This window comes from Musa acuminata, chromosome BXJ3-7 (genome assembly GCF_036884655.1).
Source record: "Musa acuminata AAA Group cultivar baxijiao chromosome BXJ3-7, Cavendish_Baxijiao_AAA, whole genome shotgun sequence".
NCBI lineage: Eukaryota > Viridiplantae > Streptophyta > Magnoliopsida > Zingiberales > Musaceae > Musa > Musa acuminata.
This window is the reverse complement of record NC_088355.1, coordinates 11141929-11160947: the sequence shown is the minus strand read 5'-3', so window position 1 is coordinate 11160947 and position 19019 is coordinate 11141929. Positions and strand designations below refer to the sequence as shown.

General features: G+C 39.3%; 1 protein-coding gene across 2 annotated transcripts; it reads right to left on the bottom strand.

The window, feature by feature from the left end:
- Positions 1-6805: 6805 nt before the first annotated feature.
- LOC135643629 (uncharacterized) lies at positions 6806-18835 on the bottom strand. Of its 2 annotated transcripts, none has more exons than XM_065160814.1 (11): positions 18663-18835; positions 18470-18563; positions 16681-16730; positions 14638-14687; positions 14111-14219; positions 13310-13370; positions 13159-13211; positions 11464-11556; positions 9960-10023; positions 8608-8715; positions 6806-7037 (listed from the first exon to the last, which is right to left on the bottom strand). In XM_065160814.1, the coding sequence occupies exons 1-11, from the start codon at positions 18687-18689 to the stop codon at positions 6952-6954; spliced, it is 795 nt and encodes a 264-aa protein (XP_065016886.1). In that variant the 5' UTR covers positions 18690-18835; the 3' UTR covers positions 6806-6951. The 2 variants fall into 2 exon arrangements, with proteins under 2 accessions (XP_065016886.1, XP_065016885.1); XM_065160813.1 differs by lacking the exon at positions 6806-7037 and adding an exon at positions 7081-7598.
- Between the last annotated feature and the right edge of the window lie 184 nt (positions 18836-19019).

Below are 19019 nucleotides of genomic sequence, written 5' to 3'. Positions count from 1 at the left end.
ACAGTCTTCCTTCAATAGGCAAAGACCAACTACCATTACAACTCTATTCTCCTTTTGATAAGATCAGGAGAGAACCTTTACACCCCCACTTACTCCTCTCTTAAATAGAAATCAACACTTAGACTAGAGGAGGAGAACTCTCACAAGATTATAATAGAATTTTCCCTTGTTTTTGTTTTCAATTCTTGTGTTATCTAAGTAGGGATGAGATGAGTATTTATAAGTCCCAAATGGATTCAAACTTACAGTCTAAAAGTGTCTCATTTCTTATTTTCGAGGTACTGGCGATACCATTGCCTGTAGCACTGACATTGAGCGGTACCACTGCTTAACATAGTCTGGGAGACTGTGTTTAGATGGTGTCATCGCCCAGATTGGTGGTACCACTCTTGACACTCGGTGGTACCATCGCCTAGTCTAGCGGTGCCACTACTTGACATCATGGAAAAGTATGCTCTTGACTTTTCCAGCTCATGGGTGGTTCCTCATAACTTTGGGTGACCGAATGAGCCTTCCACTTGGCCCAAAACAATCCCAACTCAAGCCCAATGGGCCCCTAATTGAGTTGGAATGGTTACACCCAAAACCAACTTAATTACGATAAAAACTAACTCAATCTAGACAAATTATTACGAAGCACGAATCATCTATTGTCCGGCATGCCATTGGTTCTTCCGGCGCTTCGTCCGATCCTTTAGCGCATCGTCCTCTCCTTCGGCGTATTGCCCAATCGGCATATTACCTTTTCGCAATATCTGATCTCCTTAGCACAATATCCGATCTTCTTGGCCCAATGCTCGAACTCATGGCACGAAGCCTTCTACCGACACGTCGACCATTCATCCGGTTTGACGTCCAATCTTCTGGCATGTTCAATTTCGGCCCAACTTATTATTCTTCCTACTTTAATCAATTTGCCTCTCCTGATCAAAACTAGTCATACGTTACTCAAAACGCAGATTAGATCATAACATTATCAATTGGTTCCATCATTAAAATCTGAGATTCAACAAGTTGATGATGCCATATTGTCAAACAACGATTCCGTAGTCCCAGTGGTGTATATGGTCCTTAGATTTGAGACACCAAAGATGTCATGTATGAGTACTCCACTCTTTGATACCATACTTATAGGTCTAGAGGTTTCGGGGACATCGACTAGAGGCTCAACGAAGCCAAGCAGTAGTTAACAGACACTCGAGGAAGAAATTATTGTTGGGAAATCTTGGGTGCGACATCACATGCGCAATGGAAGAACAAGAAAACAAAATCCCCGATTCTCAAATAGATGTTCGTCGTCGTGCGAAGATTAGTGCGCAAAATCCGCGAAACTGAAAAAACTGCGTATATAGTAGATTGTGTTACCTAGGGAGATCGTATATCCCTGTTTCCTTGCAGATCTTTAGGAGAGGGTGAAGGAGGTCAAGCGTCCTCCTCTCTAGCGGTGATCCACACAGCAGGGTTGCGATGACGCTCCTCAAAACTCCAAGCCTGCTCTGAGGTAGAGAGGGGAAGGAGAATATAAGAGGCAAGCAAAGGCTCTGGCCTATGAGGCTCTGAATCCCTTATATTTATAGAGGTCCCCTATCAAACCCTAATGGATCCTCCCCTAGTGGGTATTGGATCTACATCCAATAACCCAAGCCTTTTATATTAGTGGATCTCTATCCAATAATCTCTCATGGGCTCTTATTTGATCTCATCCATGGGATCCAATAATTCAAGGGCTTATTCGATATCCAATAAGACAAGGGCTCCGTCGGATATCTCATATCCGAACCTCTACTCATCGCAATACCTATCATATGTGTGTGACCCTCTAGGCCCAATATCGAGTTGGCCATGAGTCAAACCTGTCAAAACTCCTTCTAATTCAGTGAATTATTATCTCTGTAATAATTCACTCGACTCATAGACTACGGACGTACTATGCCACTACGCCGTAGTCCCCAGACGATACAGGGGAATCTAATCCATTGGACCTGTCTGTCCTTAGTTACCGTGTACCTATAGTCCCTCATCCATCTAATATCCCAGAGACCGTATATCGAGCATGGTGCTGTCAGACCCATACAGTTTCTACTCGAGTCTCGCTCTAATTGAAGTCTCCCGGAGAACCCTTTTTCTCTCAACCTAAATGACCCTGGTTAGGGATTTGTCTAAGCAAGAATACATGAGATATTCCTCTCATGACGCCGAGAGTGGATGATCCTTTATCGACACTCAATAGTCCTCGTAAGGTCGACTACCACTCCCAATGACCAGCTGTACTAAATCTGGGACAGTCAAATCTATAAGTTTGGTATCAAAGAGTGGAGCACTCATACAGGACATCCTTGGTGTCTCAAGTCTAAGGACCAGATATACCACTAGGACTACGGAATCGCTGTATGACAATAAGGCATCATCAATCATCCAGCATTTCATAAGCGGATCAATTAGTAAACTCATTCTCCAATTAGCACGTGTATTGTATCCCTAGTGTCCCTACACGAGCAGCTATGAGACCAGCTATATCCATCATATGGAGGGGTATACAGCACACCAGTCTGTCCGATTATCACGATGTCCCTCTCGAGTAATCTATGACCGGGATTATTTAGGATATGTGTTTAAAGGTGAATCGATCTCATTTTCGTGATCTCATCACGATATGATTCCCATTGCACAAATCACAATATATATATATATATATATATATATATATATATATATATATATATATATATATATATATATATATATATATATATATATATATATATACAATAATTATAAAATGATATATGTCAAAATATAATAAGTAAAAAGATTTTGTATCAAGTCACACGTGCCATCACTCACGTGATTGACTTGCTGGGCACCTATGACTAGCAATTATGTCTTGGAGAATGAGTTGCTCGGGATTGCAAATGAGCTTAAAGTGGCCCAACCATAGCAAAGGAGCAGCACCTCGCTCTTGAAAGAGCGAAGGAGGCTATCACCAAATACAAAGAGATGCTTAGGTTTTGAAGGGGGCTAGAAAGATCAAGGTAGGTCTCATACCAATATAGATACATGGGCGCCCTGGCCCGTTTCAAGGACAAATATCCCAATATGGAGGTCGAGCAGGACCCCTTCGTCAACTACCCAAAGGACGAGGATGTCCCGATGGAGACCCAAGTTCTCTTTGACGACAGCCTTGACCCTCCACCAACCGTCGAGTGATGCATCAATCATTTTGTTGCCTAGCAGTACTAACTCCTTTGATTTCTTTTGTAATATCTTTTTTTTTATGATCGATCGGGTCTTCATCTGGTTGTGAGCACTCAACCTGTCAATGATGTAAACACTTTCATTATATGAAAAGTGCTTCCTTGGTCAAGATCTTTCCATCTCTCCTCTTCTTTGCGATCAATAGGGGCTCGGTCTTGGTTGTGGGGTTCCGACCCGATAATGATGCACAATTTGTGTCGAGATCCAAGGTCCGATCTCGGGGGTAGAACTTATTTAAGTTATTAATATGCCAAGTTCTCAGCAGTGATCTTCCCTCCATGGTTTCAAGGTGGTAAGTCTCGTCTCGAACCACCTCAGTTACCGAATATGGCCCCTCCTAGTTTGGGACCAGCTTCCCTCAAGAGCTAGTAGAGTCACTAACCTCGGCCTTGTGGAGGACGAGGTTGCCGAACTTGACCTATCATGGGTGAACCTTGCAATTGTAGAGCCTCGCCACAGCCTTATTGTATTTGAGGGCTTGGAGGAGTGCTTCCGCTCTTTCCTCACTGATCAAGTCCAAGTTGGCTCGAAGTTCTTCTGATGTCGCATCGTCAAAATTCTCCACCCGGAGGGTCAGAAAGAACACCTCAGGTGGCAGTACTACTTATGTGCCATATGCCAAGCTGAAAAGAGACTCGCTCGAATCAGTTTTGGGAGTAGTCTAAGATGCTTAGAGTATGCTCGGAAGTTCATAAACCCAAGTGCCTTGTGCCCCTACGACCCTTTTCTTTAACCCTTCAAGTATAGCTCGGTTGGTGACCTCGACTAAGCCATTGGTCTAGGGTGCACCACTGAGCTGAACCTCAATTGAATCCCGTAGGACTAACAGAACCATTTAAACTCGAGTTATTGAACTAGGTTCCATTATTGGTAATAATGGCCCTTGGGATTCCAAACCTGGTAATTATGTTTTTTCAAAAAAATCCCTCCTCCTGCTTCTTCGAGATGGTCGTCAAGGGTTAAATTTCTATCCATTTGGTGTAATAGTCTATACTAACAATAAGAAACTTTCGTTGTCGCAACACGGGTGGGAACAGTCCAAGTAGGTCCATTCCCTACTAGGCAAATGACCAAGCATTATCGACCAGGCTTTGCAAGACTATAGGTTGGTGTTGCACCCAAGCGTACTTTTGGCATCGTTACAACCTCTACACATAGGCGATCGCATCCATGCACATGGTTGGCTAGTAGTAAACTCATTGGAGGACTTTGAAGGCTCAGAGTGTGGTCTTCGATGTGTTCTTCGTAGATCCCTTCATACACATCGGTTAGGGGCTAGCCGAAGGACCTTCGATATAGTTGACCATTTACTTCATAATACTAGGCGGCTTGGGTGTGCTTGAGTCTATGAGCCATGACAGAATCGATTTTCTTATGAATCATACAGATGTCAGGGTGTGTTTCACGTAGGCCCAGGAATATTCTCTGCCATCTAAGTTAAATATTATGGGTGATAAATTCCACCGGCAAATACTCATGGGGGTGGATATGTCCATGATTAGTACAGTTTTATCAACTCGGGACAGCATAGCATGCCTGCATTCCACCCATTTAATCTGTTGGGACAGCATGTGTCTGTTCCACTAATTTAATCCGTTGTAAATGTACTGTTCTCAAACTGAAAGAATAGACACAGAGAGTGAGTGGCCCTTATTTTTCTATTTGGGAAGGAAGGCCAGTCGTTTTCAGCTTCGACTGGCTCACCTGTTGCGGTGGAGGGGAATTTTGTATTGGTCGCCAGCCACGGGAACCGCTGGGGTTGGTCAGGTGGACAACATGTTCTTCCATACAACTCGGCAATTTAGGATGCAACCCCAGAAAGCTTCACTAAGAGTGCGAATAGAACTTGGAATCCTAACACAAAACAAGCAAAGCATATTGCAAAGGAAGAAAAAAGCAAATATGCCCCACTCTGTGCGATTAGCGTGCGCATAAACAAGTCTAGCTACTGCAAAAAACTATGGAAAGTGGAGATTATTGGACGCTACATGAGTAACAGTGTTGATTGAGCAATGAGCAAATTTGTCCGAGACAATATAATCCAGCAAATATGATATCAAAATCATCAGATATTGCATTCTCTGAAAATAATCCGGAGATGGTTGGTTGTACATGAATGATATAGACTATCAACAGGGAATAAATCTAATAGAACACAATGCACTCGAGGGCAATGCCACCAAGTATAAGTTGTTCAAGAATAACGACAACCACTGTTTTGTGGTTCTTTTCTGCTCCCCACCCCACCTCCCTTTTTTTTTTTTATTGAACGCAAAGCCACCAGTCAGATTGAGAGCAATCACATCATTCCTTATCTACCTGTCTTCACATTATTGACTACAATTAATTCACACAGTCTAGCCAGTGTACTCCGAAATCTTCAATGAAGATATTTAAATGATTATGTCGGAGGTTGTACGCTACCAGAGCGCTTTCCGGGAACAAAAACAAGTCCGGTTGGCTTAGCATTCGAGAACATAATATGTGAAGCTTGCTCAGAAAGAGGTATTGGACCAAATGGAGGCAAGCAACACTGCTGGTTCGAAGGGGTAGCCTTCCTGAAGATGAAGGCGGATGTTGGATCGGCTTACATAGTTTTCTCATACAAGGCAGACCCCTACTCCGGTTACATACACGAAGTAATATGCTCGAACCAGTGAGTGATACATTATGCTCTTAACATATTAACATAAAGGTTCTGTCTGAGGCCCTAAGAATATGTATTGTGAGGCAAAAGGACCCGGGCAAAATGGTCGTCCATGGACCCAAAGAGCTCCACGGAAAGAGCACGCGAGCTCTGAACTCGGTGCACTCACCATAACAGAGAGAGAGAGAGAGAGAGACTGAGGAGGTCCAAGCAAACGTACCTCAAAAGAAATGAAGGGATTGGGGACGAGGTATTCAAACTGTCATGTAGCAGCACGACCCTTTTCTTTCTCACATTCATGGCCGGGCTTTCACTTGCTTCAAGGATGATAAGATTCTTCTACCACCATACCCCAAGCATATACCGCCCCAGTTAGCGTTCCACAACGATTCGCACTTTTACTCTTTTCTATCAGGCATCATCCACTGCACACTCACTTGAAACAACAGTCCAGCCCACCTCACCTCCTCCTCTGTAGTCTCTACCCCTCTTCGCCTTTCCCCACCTTTATTTCTTTGCTTGGCATGTTGCAGATGCCTCGCCATAAATGTCTCGCTGCCCTTCTGTGGCAGAACCATCTCTGTAGCTCTGGCAGTCGGATGCTGTAGTGCGATAGGCGCATGGCCTTCCGCCTCGACAATGTCAATGAGAAGCCTACCATCTCTCTCACATCCAGCATACATTCCAGGGATTCGAAGGAGAAGCACGGCCTCACAGGCTTTCCCTTTCGGCTGCTCCGGAGCGCACGTGTCTCGGCGGTAAGATTCTTCCGCCTTCTCGATACCAGGACGTCAACGGCCCTGCACCTCATCTCCAGAAGCAGAAGACAGCCACCGTCCAATGTTTACGCCGACATGACTCCACAGAGGTTTGCTCCTCCTGGAGATTCTCACCTGTCGGAGGCCCTAGAAGACTGCATCAAGTTCCTCAACTCCTCGTCGAGGAGGTCGTGCTAGACTCATCCTGCAAGCAAACTTTATGGATAGCAGCTCGACCATCAATTTTTCTATTAGCTTTGTACCACACCAGCACACTTCCAGCTCTCTCCTCTAGAAACGGTTCTGCTGTGTTGACTTTTTTTCGACTGTCAGGCTTCCCCCATCTGGTGTTGAATTCCGTGTTTCCAGTTCGAGATCTGCCAAAGACAAAACCAGGAACTAAAGTTATTGAGAAAATGCTGAAAGGAACTCTTTTTCCCTGTTGATCTTTTAATTATGAAAAAGGAAAACATGCCTTGAAAACTAAAAAAATAACAGGCCAGAGGGAATCCTAAAAACAACTCTTTCAATTCCATCGGAATCAGATACTTAGACTGCTTAAAATTGTTAGCTTACAACAAAATGTATCAGATGCCTGACAAAAAAAAAAAAAAAAAAGAAACGCCACCGGAACACGCTCTTACAGCCTCTGAACCTCTATCTCAATTACTAAATTAAAGCTAGAGTTTACTCATCGGAGTTGAGAGAGAGCTTGTCAATTTCTAGAATCCCATGATTGGCAGCTTTCTTGAGTTCTAGTGCAGTTTTATACGGAGGAGCAATGGGAGGCTGTACGGGATCCAAACTCTTGTAACACCCACCCTCTGAAGAATGTGGAAGCGGGTATGATCGATCAGAATCATACCCATTGAGGTCACCACACGCCAAAAATGGAATATAAACCTTGTTTGGCCCCTCCAACCACCCACTTCGGCAGTCTGTAATAGAAACATGATGTTATCCAAGAAAAACCTTTTTAGTTGAAGACGCATGAAACCTCACAGGAACAACATCTTGACAAGGATGTTTTACCAACCCGCTAAAACAAGATTTTCAAACTTAACAATGGAAAATTCATTTATCATATTTCCTTTATTGTAACATGACTACATATAGAAGTTCAAGACAATAAAAATAAGCACATACAGAGAATGACAACTCATAAATAATCTACTCAATGGAATATCATGCAACAAATGACAAGGGCAGGCATAAAGTTTTACCTCCAGTGATGTAACAAAAGTGTGAAAGCATAAAAATTGTCTAAACACATATGATTGTTGACCAAGTAAGGAATATTCCTAACACTTTATTGCGCTTAAATCATCAATTTGTATCATAATGAAAGCGTTGCCTCTGTACATTTTTGTGATACTTGACAATTGGCATGCCATAGAAGACACTTGTGGACATTCAAGTAAACAAAAGAAGTACCTCTTGGTTGAGAGCACATCAAAATTTTGATCTGTTATTATTTATACCAGCAAAGGTCAGTTTCTCTCTTCTGGCCATTGTGCCAACATATCCTCTGTTATATTTCCATTGAAGTGGTACTTCTTGGTCGATATAGCTTATAAATAAACAGAATTTACTGCATTAGTTGACATCCAATGAAATCTCATGATTAACTAATAAAGCCTATTCCTAATTAGGTCAACAATCAATCATGGTGTGGACATGCAAGTAAACAAAAGAAGAAATGTGTCGTGAGAAGCATATCAATACAGTCAAAGGGTGTTCTTCCATCCTTTTAATCTTTAAATACCTTGCTGATATCAGATCTCCAGTGGCTTGTACAGTCAAGAAAAAAAGGATTTATTTCATATCCATCTTTTTTACTTATACAGTCAAGATTTTTTCAAGTTAATTGGGGAAAAAATGAATATGCAACCACCATAAATGAAACAAAATAAATCATGCACTGTATAAGTTCAGTGAGTAGCTGACCTAAATCTTCAACACCAGAAGGACTGCCAATTTTTTCCAAAAGATGATACAAATCTTTCTCACTGAATCCTTCAGGAGGTGAATAGTTCTCACAAACTGCAAATGCCTCTGCAATAAAGATATATATAAATATATATATATATATAAGAAACTTGGCAGCCTAGAACTATCATAACATGCATATTAAACAAGCAAAAGGTTTGGTTTGGTTTTGTTTCAGTTTTCATAATAGAATATTTTTTAAGATACTGTCATATAGAATTGGAGAAGTGGCATGATTCCCAAGGACCCCACTGGTTGTACCACCCTTGTCTTCCTCTGATCACCTCACTTACATGTTTATGCTGGGACACCTCCCTGACACAAGTATTGCTTGTATAGAAACAATGCCAACTTTCTTAGTTTGGTAGGCCTGTATTTTCACACCCCTAAATGGTTATATGGTATCTACATAAAATAAGGTATACACCATATCACACGAGAAGATATGCAAGCTGGGACCATATTGAAGTTTCATCACCAAATTTAAGTAATAATTGTATAAATATCTTTTCTAGACACATATGCCCTGGATTTACAAAATAACCATTCCCTGACAAAAGAAAATTGAAAATATAAGTTCCCTAATCAAGTTCATAATTATAGTACAAGGTCATTGTATATTCCTGACCGGTATTATATAAATGAGTTTGCTATACACCTCAGTGGAGATGGTCGCAAAGCACAAATGCTCCAGAAATCAGCATAAGCAGAACAAGAGGTCAAATACATTGGACATAAAGAAGGTTTTCATAACATCCAAGTAAAATGAATCATGTAAATTCATGCATATCCCCATGTGCAATCACAGCATAATATCAGATAGACCTGTGCATCTCAATCCTTTCAAATTTAAGCATCCATATAACAGCCACATACTGAAGGACCAGTATGCAGAGTGTATGTAAGAACCTCCCATAAAATACCAACGAGCATGGTACACAGGTGTATGCCAGGTAAGTATACTCATCGTCGATCTTAATCAGCACATGTTGTGCAACAAACATGATCCGCATTTATCAATTGTATTATCCAAAGGACCTTTGAAGATGGCACAGTACTATGGTTGCACCATGTGACTAATGTCAGCACGATATGCAATACTTCAATCTTTGATTGCAAATGTATTTATGGAAGCCCCACACATGTAACCCAGTAACAGTGAAGGTGAATGACCAGTAATAAGTCGAGCTAGTTGGCTACATGCTAACAGTCCATACAAACTTACAGGGATAACATCTAAAATCAGCCCGAATATCAACTTAGTCACACGGTGATGTAAAAGGCATTTCCACAAGGACATGTTGCCTTACCTATACTTGAGTTACGGCTACTTTTTGGCTTTGCAAAGGTAACATGAGAAAAAAATAATTTCAGCTGCATAAGAGAAAAAAACATTCAGTTAATAATGCTGTAAACAGTATGTGAAAAACAAGCAATATTTAAGAGAGAAGAAACAATAGGAAATAATAAGGTTGTTTTTATTGAGCGTAACTTCTTTATGCGTTTACAACAAAACTTTTCCCTGAATCCTTATGAATCCAACAGAATTTTTTGAAATTGTTCCATTGGTGCAACTAGAGAACCCCATATATCTTCTTCCTTGCTTTTTCCTTTATTCCACAATAGCTTCCTATATCCTTAGTGTTCTCCTTGCAGTGTATCACAAATAGCTGATCATGCAAGGAGTTTCATCCTCAAAATGAATTGTAAGTAGATAATTGCATGTGTACCTCTGCTAATTACAGTGTTTCCTCAATCTCTTGGAAGTTTTGAATACCTAATGTACACACAGTTTCAAAATCCTATGACAAAGCTGCAACTCCAGTATGTTTGGATTGGTTTGGGGGCTTGCAGGTAAACCCAAGCCAAACCTGATCGCCGTGTGTGCTGCATAACATGATCTAACACACTAAGCTACCACAAAATCTATTTCAACTTTCACTATCAAGTTTGCAATTAAGCTCAACCAGATATAGGCTTCCTCTAGGTGTACTTAGCCAGATACCTTGTAAAGAGTCTAAACCAGTTAATTATTATCTCTAGGGCAAATGATCTGTCTCAAATCCAAATATACATAAGAAAGCACAATAAGTTTGTGGGGACTTAATAGTCTTTGTCAGGTCAAAATTAAGAGCTTAATCTGATGAACAAGAAATGAAGTAATAAACTAAAGATTAATACTATCATCTTTAAAAGAATGACCTCTTTTTATATCAACTGATCTTAGCAATAAGAAGTTTTATACTCCATAACTCGTCAACATTAAGCACAATTCCTAAGAGTCCATCAATCAGTTAGAGTGTTTAGTCAAAAACCAAGATAGAAACAATACTTGTAACCATTGATGAGCTCCATAAATGACTTTGTCACATAAAGTTGCACTGAAGATCTTTTTTCTGAAAATTAATCTCCCTCAGTTGTAGCCTCACTGTCAATCTTCAGTTTTCCTAAAAGTTAATATTGTGGACTTGAATAGATGGTATAACAATACGCTAATTTGATGTCTGCCTTTTTCGTGGCTTTTATTTCTTGCAGTGGTCAATTGCTCTCTACGGCAAAAGATCCTCATTGAAGTTCACTATGAAATGAGGCAGGCAAATTGTCAAAATCATGTACTATGTTGTAGAATTTAACATAAGGCAGGTATCAAAAAGATAAAGGGATTTTACCAGGCATCCAACAACACAATACCTGTTTAACTTTTTATTATTTAAAGTCTCACATCTAAAGAAAGCATATTTTTTTGTTTCCTTTTTCAAATTGAGATGTTTAGAAAGAGCAATTGGGAAGGAGCAAGTATAAGAAGCATCTTACTTGGCAATAGAGAAGACTTGTATCTTTACCCCGAAATATCTTTGCAATGAATTTTCCACTAACTCGAAGTACATGAGTAACGATTGTTAGTGCCTATACATAAGACAACCAATAATGGATTAGCCTTTTCAAAATGATACAACAAAGTGTAAAACCTTCAACAACTTCACAATAAATTTCATGCAACATTCTACAACTAATCCTATACAAAGTGAACAAGACTGAATCTAAGAGTCAACTAGAAAGCACTCTGGAAATACAGAAGTTGGAAGTTAGTATTTTATCCAGAATTTTAAGACAAAATAATTTAATTGCAGATATAGACAAGAGGGATCCAAAGTTGTTATGTTAAGAAACAATGAAATGCCAAGTAGACATTATTACTTCTAGAGTATTCACTGTCCTATCCTGGTTTTGATACTGCTATTAAGTAGAGTGGTAGTACCAAGAGCAAGTTCAGTATAATTCTTCCTATAATAGAGGGGGATCACATGAAACACTTCTGCTTGTAGTTTCCTAGAAAATCATGGCTCAAATTTTCCTGTTCTAATCATGCAATGAAAGTAACTTTTTATGATGTAGCAGTGAAACAAACTGACAAGAGATATACAGGGTCAACCTAAATTGATTTGGTGTATAAAACAGAACTAAGACTTCCATATACAAGAACGGGTGAAGACTAACACATCCATTTTATTTTAGTCGAGCTAAAGCTTTTCCCTAATTTTGCAAGTTAAACCACAATACAAACCATCTTACAAGTCTATTTTTCTCAATAGTGTTAAATCTAACACTCCAGATTCAACTCAAGCATGACCAAGATCCATAATAAAGAATGAAATCCAACAAAAAAATGTTCAAACCATAGATCAGCTTGGGCTTGGTCTATGTATCTTTATGAAAAACAAGCCTACTTCATCTGTTTGCATCTTTTATATGTTTTTTCCAGTTTCCATTTTGCCCAACAAAAAAAACAAAATGAAACATGTGTGAAAGAAAATAGGTATCCCAATCAAACAGAAGCCACAAATAAATTTCCTAACTATTAGAGAAGCTGCTTGCTTCACTCCAGCAGTCCAGCTAACATGAAAAGCACCAAATTTGAAAATCAGCATGAGTTTTTCATCAGATACACTATTGTACTAGAATTCCAAAACAAAATCATGGCAGAAATATTTTATAAATGAAAAATTAAAAATAACTTCTCAGTCCATGTATGAAGTGTAGATCAATACTCCATCACAAAACCAACCATGGGATCATTAACATGGCATAACATGGTTAACAAAAGGTAAGGATCCTAGTAAAGACTTTATGCCTAAGATAGTGGAAGAGCAAGTATTAGCTAGTAAGTGATGGTAGTAAATACTATATTTAAGAGCAATACTTCATGCCATCCAGTGGTAACAGCTATTCTGTCTTGATCTGCTTCTCATCTAACCAACAACTTTTGCTGCAAAATGATCCTACAACTTCGAGATGGTTTTCAGAAATTTTACTTATCAACCTAATTATCTCCAACATCAATAGTTCTTATTGCAGGAAACAGGCAATCCTCAGTCTGAGGGAACTCACACGTTTGAAACAGAAACCTTATTTTGGTGTTCAATCAATTTCATATTACTTTCTTTGTCTGAATAAAGATTAGAAAAGTATGACATAAAAATAAGACACAATAAATAAGTTTGCACTTACTGCCAATATAAGTTGAGACTGAACAAATTCATCCATATCATGAAGACCAGTAACTGAAATAATTAAGAGATATGAACATATTAAAGACACTAATAACTGAAATGCAACAAAAAGTAGGAATGCATTAACTGTACTATATTTACTGTCTTACCATCCGGAGCACCATCACAGACAACCAAGTCTGCCTTGCAACCATCAAAATGTCTGATTACCTGGTAAGTGATCTCTTTTTATAAAAATAAATAATAATTCATAGTACTGAAGCATAAATACAGGCACTTCCTAATGGTAATTTCCCAAAAGAGGATATTAAATATAAGAGCATTTCAGGAAAACCATATAAAAAATGTGGCTAAATATTAAAAAATAATCAAGAAAAATATAATAAAGCTAAACCTACAAATAAAAATTAAGGTCAGAAATGAATAAACATGGGAAATAATCAAAACAAGACTTCCGAAAAATGAATTGTCAGAAATGTAAAATTAAGTAATGTGATCGCACAGCCTCGAACTAGAGAAAACAATAAGGAAAACAGCAACTTGAAGTTTCCTAACATTTTTAAGACTAAATGACATGAAAAACAAATTTTGACAAACTCGTTTACTCTGTTGCTCAAGAAAACCTTGCCACAGAATAGCTCACTATCCAAGCTTAGTTGCATGACTTAAGATTCATGACATTGTTATGGGAGAAGCATAAGATATTTGTCTAATTATTAAAATATATGTAAGTGGCAATGATTTGAATTTGAGTCCAATACTGGTTTTGGCAATTGGTCAGACCAGTATGGTACCAATATTCCACCATGTATTTCCCAATATCACCAAAAATAAATAAATAAATAAAATTAAACACCCAATCATTGTCAACTATATGTTAATACAAGTTGACAGATACCAATTTGAATGGTATTTGAAACCTTGAAAACAAGTGTCAAATAGAATTTTACCACTTCAGCAGTTCGAGCATTAGTGATATCACCCTGAACTTGAATAACACCATCTATAGGAGCCATAGGCTGTAAATCAATTGCAACAATAAGTGGAAGATCACTGTCCCTACAAAAAAAAACAGTCAATGAATTGAGAAGCCATGCCAAGTATACCAAAATTTCAAGGAATGATTTAAAGTATCTGTGGTCTGTACAAGATTTGATTGATCCTTTTTTTTATAAACTACTTTTGCATATTCTTCATTTTTTTCAAATAGAAATCCCTTCAATCAAAACCATCCCTCATTGTCTGAATCTTTCAATATGTATTACACCTTAATACATGAATTCTCAAATATAGAAAAGACCAGCACAGTACCAAAGGCTCCTACAAGTGTGGAGCCAGTAACTTTTGCATAGGTTCATAAACCTTTGTTTACTTACAATCCATAGATTCACAAACCTTAATAATTAATATATTTATAAATACATAACAATTAATTATAAAAAGAAATTCAGTGATGCAAAACAAGGCAGCTTCTTACCTGCAATCTGGTGACGATTTTGCTGGAAGATACAATCTTCGACTCAAGACCTGCAGATGTAAATGACTGAAGTTGACAATGACCAATCACATAGGAAACTTTCCAAGAAACAAGGAAATCATATCAGCTAATGATTTTTCCATTGAAAATTGTTACTCATGCTATGCAAAAACTTAACATTGAATATATGATGATGTGTACCATGTATCGGTTAAACAGACACCTATTAAGCACACACAGAACGCTATAGGTGGAACAGTTAGCCATGATAGAAGAGATTTCAAACATCATTATGATTATTATAATGCAGTGAAGTACTTTCAAGACCAAATAATATGGTTTATTCATTTTACATTAGAGAGTATGGTTGATGTTGGTAATTGGAAACAGCGATTTCAATAGGCACTCAAGCGCTCACCTAGGTGCTCGGGCGAGACAAGGTGAGGCCCGAGCACCTCACTTCATTTCCAAGCGCTTCAAAGAGGCGCCACCTGGGCGCTCGCCCGAGCCCAGGCGCTAGGCGCTTCGGGCAAGCACCCGGGTTAAACCAAACAACCAAACTAGCGTTTCAGGTCTAGTTCGATCTCCGGTGCTTTAGTTGGTTCAATCGAATCAACTAAAACACCAATATCAACCTCCCAGCATCCCTCTCGCGACTTCCCCAACCCTAACCCTGCTCACGATTCTGCCGCCGAGATTTCTTCTCCGCTGTCGCTACCACTATCATTGCTTGTCGCTGCCACCATCGTTGCTCGCCGCTGCCACTATCGCCACTCCCGCTGTCGTTGCTCTCAGTCAGCAGCCTAAGTCTTCCTCTTATTCACACTCTTCTCATTTCGATAGTATACTGTTAACAATATATTAGCAGTATACTGCTAGGTGTACACTAGTAACTATATACTGGATGATTTTGATGTAAAATTTTATTGTTTTGAATTTTAAGACTTTTTGTTACTGTGACATTGTGATTTTGTACCTTAGATTTTATTAATTTAATAGTATTTTTATTTACATAATTATATTTATTAATTATATTATATATTTTTATATTTTAGTGTCTCGCTTCGCTCGAGTGAGCGCCGAGCGCCTCGAGTGTTTTTGGACCTTGGTGCCTAGCGCTTTTTAAATCACTGATTGGAAAACCTAGTAGAAGTTTTTCCTTGCATATGTAGACTAAGCGCTGATGGGGTGAGTTACATGCAAAAGAACTTTAAACAACCATTCAGTATTTCTTTCTATCAAAACCTGATGCAGAATATCCAAATATGATGGATGGAAGGGGATCTCACAAAACATTTTAATTCAAATAATTCCAACAGGATTATCCAACGGCCTAGCTCAATCAGTTCAGATGACCAAGGAAAACCATCAAGGAGATGCATTTACAAATATATACCCAATATCATTCCTACTTCTAAATCAAAAAGATTACAAAAACAGGCTGGAGTAACCGGAGAATACATTAACGTCGGCTTCTGCATCTCTCGGCATCTCAAACAAACATAAAAAAAAAACTGACCAAACACTGCATAGGTTATTTAGGCCCAGCTTCATACGCAAAGAAAGACCCAAGTTGGATTTTATTCTGCATGGGTCGACATTGCAAGAATCTTCCGACATATGAATTAAATGCACAAAATTGAACAATAAAGGCATGCATGTAAGATTCTTAAGAACAAACATTTCATCAAACAAGAGGAGTGGATTTTTACGCAGGAGAAGCCAGAAATAAAGCAGTCCATGTGAAATGCTAGTAAGCAGTTCAATAGAAAAAATGATAGCTCAGAAGGAACTCGTAATAGTGGATAAACCTTGTAATGTATGTTTTACAATGCACCAACATTAAAATTATTAGATAAAAAACAATAATGGAACTAGACCCAGTTGACATGTTTTGCTTAAAACAAAAAGTCATCAAGGAGCAATCAATAACGATAGAGGAGAGTTACTATGACCACTAACACCTAATATAATGATAAATATTCAAGAGTTATATATAGAAATCAAACCAATAGCATGGTTACAATCAGTCTTAAAACATACCTGACTCCAGCTGCCAGGAGCTGCACACAGATCAACTACGCGTTTTACTCCTGCCAAATCGGAATGAAATCTTATAAGGGTTATTCACAGTGACTGTCTTAGAATGAAACACATATATCTGGCCAATCCATAGGTAAAAAACCTATCAACTTTCTTTTTTTACTAATTGACCAGATTACATAGGTCAGCTAGATGCTACCAACTTTCCACCTGCCTAGGTGTTGTCAAAAAGATGAACCTCCAAAGATATGAATGTGACCACTCTGCCTAATACAACTAACTGGTCTAAAGGCAACTTTTCTAAGGAAATGGATTTAAGCTACTGCAATTTTAGGATATCAGAACAAATGCCCACATTTCTGTTCCTCTGTTCTCTATCTTTTATTTCTCTGCTACTTTCCTGGTATAACTGCAAAACATATTCCCACAGCAGAAAATATTTGGTTTTGCTCTTCCCAATGATATTTTTCTCATCACGGCAACACTTTTTGCTTGTCTTCTCTCTTACAAGAAAAAACTATGCTTGATTGATCCTTCAGCAGAAGCCTACTTTATTTGTTCCATGTTCAACAGCTAGTTCACCTGAATGTGCAATCTCCTATCAAACCTTCCATGTGACTTATTCACCATCACATCAGTACAAGTAGTATTTAGTATTGTTGGGGACAAAATGATGTTGCCAACACCTCGGAGCCTAATGACCAGGTCCAGACAACCAGCTATTGATACATCGCCGTCCGATCAATACCACATGGCCGAATGTTACCCCATCTCAGGTTTGACGCAGAAGGACAATATTTTCGCCTGGGATTGACGCACCATGTTCTTCATAATTAGCGCACACCACAGAGGTAAAGGTTCCTAAAGACCACTATAAAAGGGCTCCTCAGGTACATTCCACACACACAACTTTTTACCTCTGAATTGTCTGAATCGTTTGATTTGGTTACTAACTTAAGCATCGAATGAGCATTATCAGAGACGTACTCGATGTAGTTTTACAGGGATTCAACTCAGTTCGGTGAAGCTCACCATGGAACTAACTCGAAGAAAGGGACTTGGTTGGATCTGAGCCAGTTTCCACATCAAACAACCAAAATCTGACTTAACAAGTATCGATTGATTGGATCAAAGTTTCTTGTTCGTTATATAATATTGATCTTGCATTTCTTTATTAGTGCTAGATTATTTTAGTGTTTTAATATGCAACACATGTATTATTAAGTCCATCATATACGTTATGGAGTACCTTGACCATCTACATGCTACAGTTGCTTCCTAAAACACTGGAATTAACATTAAAAGTTCCCTGCGGTACTTATTGTAAAGGTAGCAAGACAAGAAAAAAAAATCTTCTCCTCAAAGTGAACAATTTCACTATGAAATTTTATCTTCCCCTTGGCTAAGTTGCACCAAACAAGAACAATTGCAAACTCAATACAATGCCCCCCCAAAAAAAGAGGGAAAACAGAAACGGACAATCAGTGCTTCTATTAAACATCAAACATGTTATTGTTATCACATTCCATTATGGTTTGTAGCTTATGCCAAAGTGTATCATTCCATGATAATATTCAAACAATGTGCGCTATACTCTTCGGCCCCACGATCTGGTTACATGCAGATTTTTTTTGCTGATAACTGCATTAGATTGCTTTCCATAAGGTTTCAATCAAGAACCAGAATCCCAATACCTTGAGCAAACCAAACGACACGGTTGCCGTTTGATCCCGATATTCCGTATGTGTTGGGAACAAAATTAGGGCAAGAAAATAAAAGCTCCACCCACCTTCAAAGATGTTGAACTCCTCGTCGATCTGAAGGAGCTTGAAAGCACTCCGCGCGCGCCATCCCTCCTCCTTTGCCTTACGGTAGTAGATATCCTGCAACTCATCGCGCACGCGAACGCGGAACCATCAACGGGACGGCGCAAAGGACAAACCAGAGCGAGCAAAGAAACCACCGGTGGGGTTAGATCGTACCCTTTTGTCCTTGGAAGCTTTTCCCATGCTCTCCGCCGACGCACGCTGAGAACGATGCACAAATCCCCGCTCCGCTCTATTCCCGTCGGAGGAGACGGAGTAACGATGAAGTTTAGGGTTTTATAGAGGCGACCAGATCGGGCTCCGCGAGTCGGCTTAGGAAGACCCTGAAAATTCACGATCGACGTCACCGCTCGCATACCGAACCGTTAACCAGTCCGCGGGTCATGAGTGACCGCATAAGCCGTGGAAAGGCGCGCGGGTGTGCAACGTGCCCGTGACAAGTGTCGGTCCCGAAGATTCCTCTCGACAACTAAAGGGGGCCACCGGGCTGACGCAGTTAATCGTGAAAGCGAT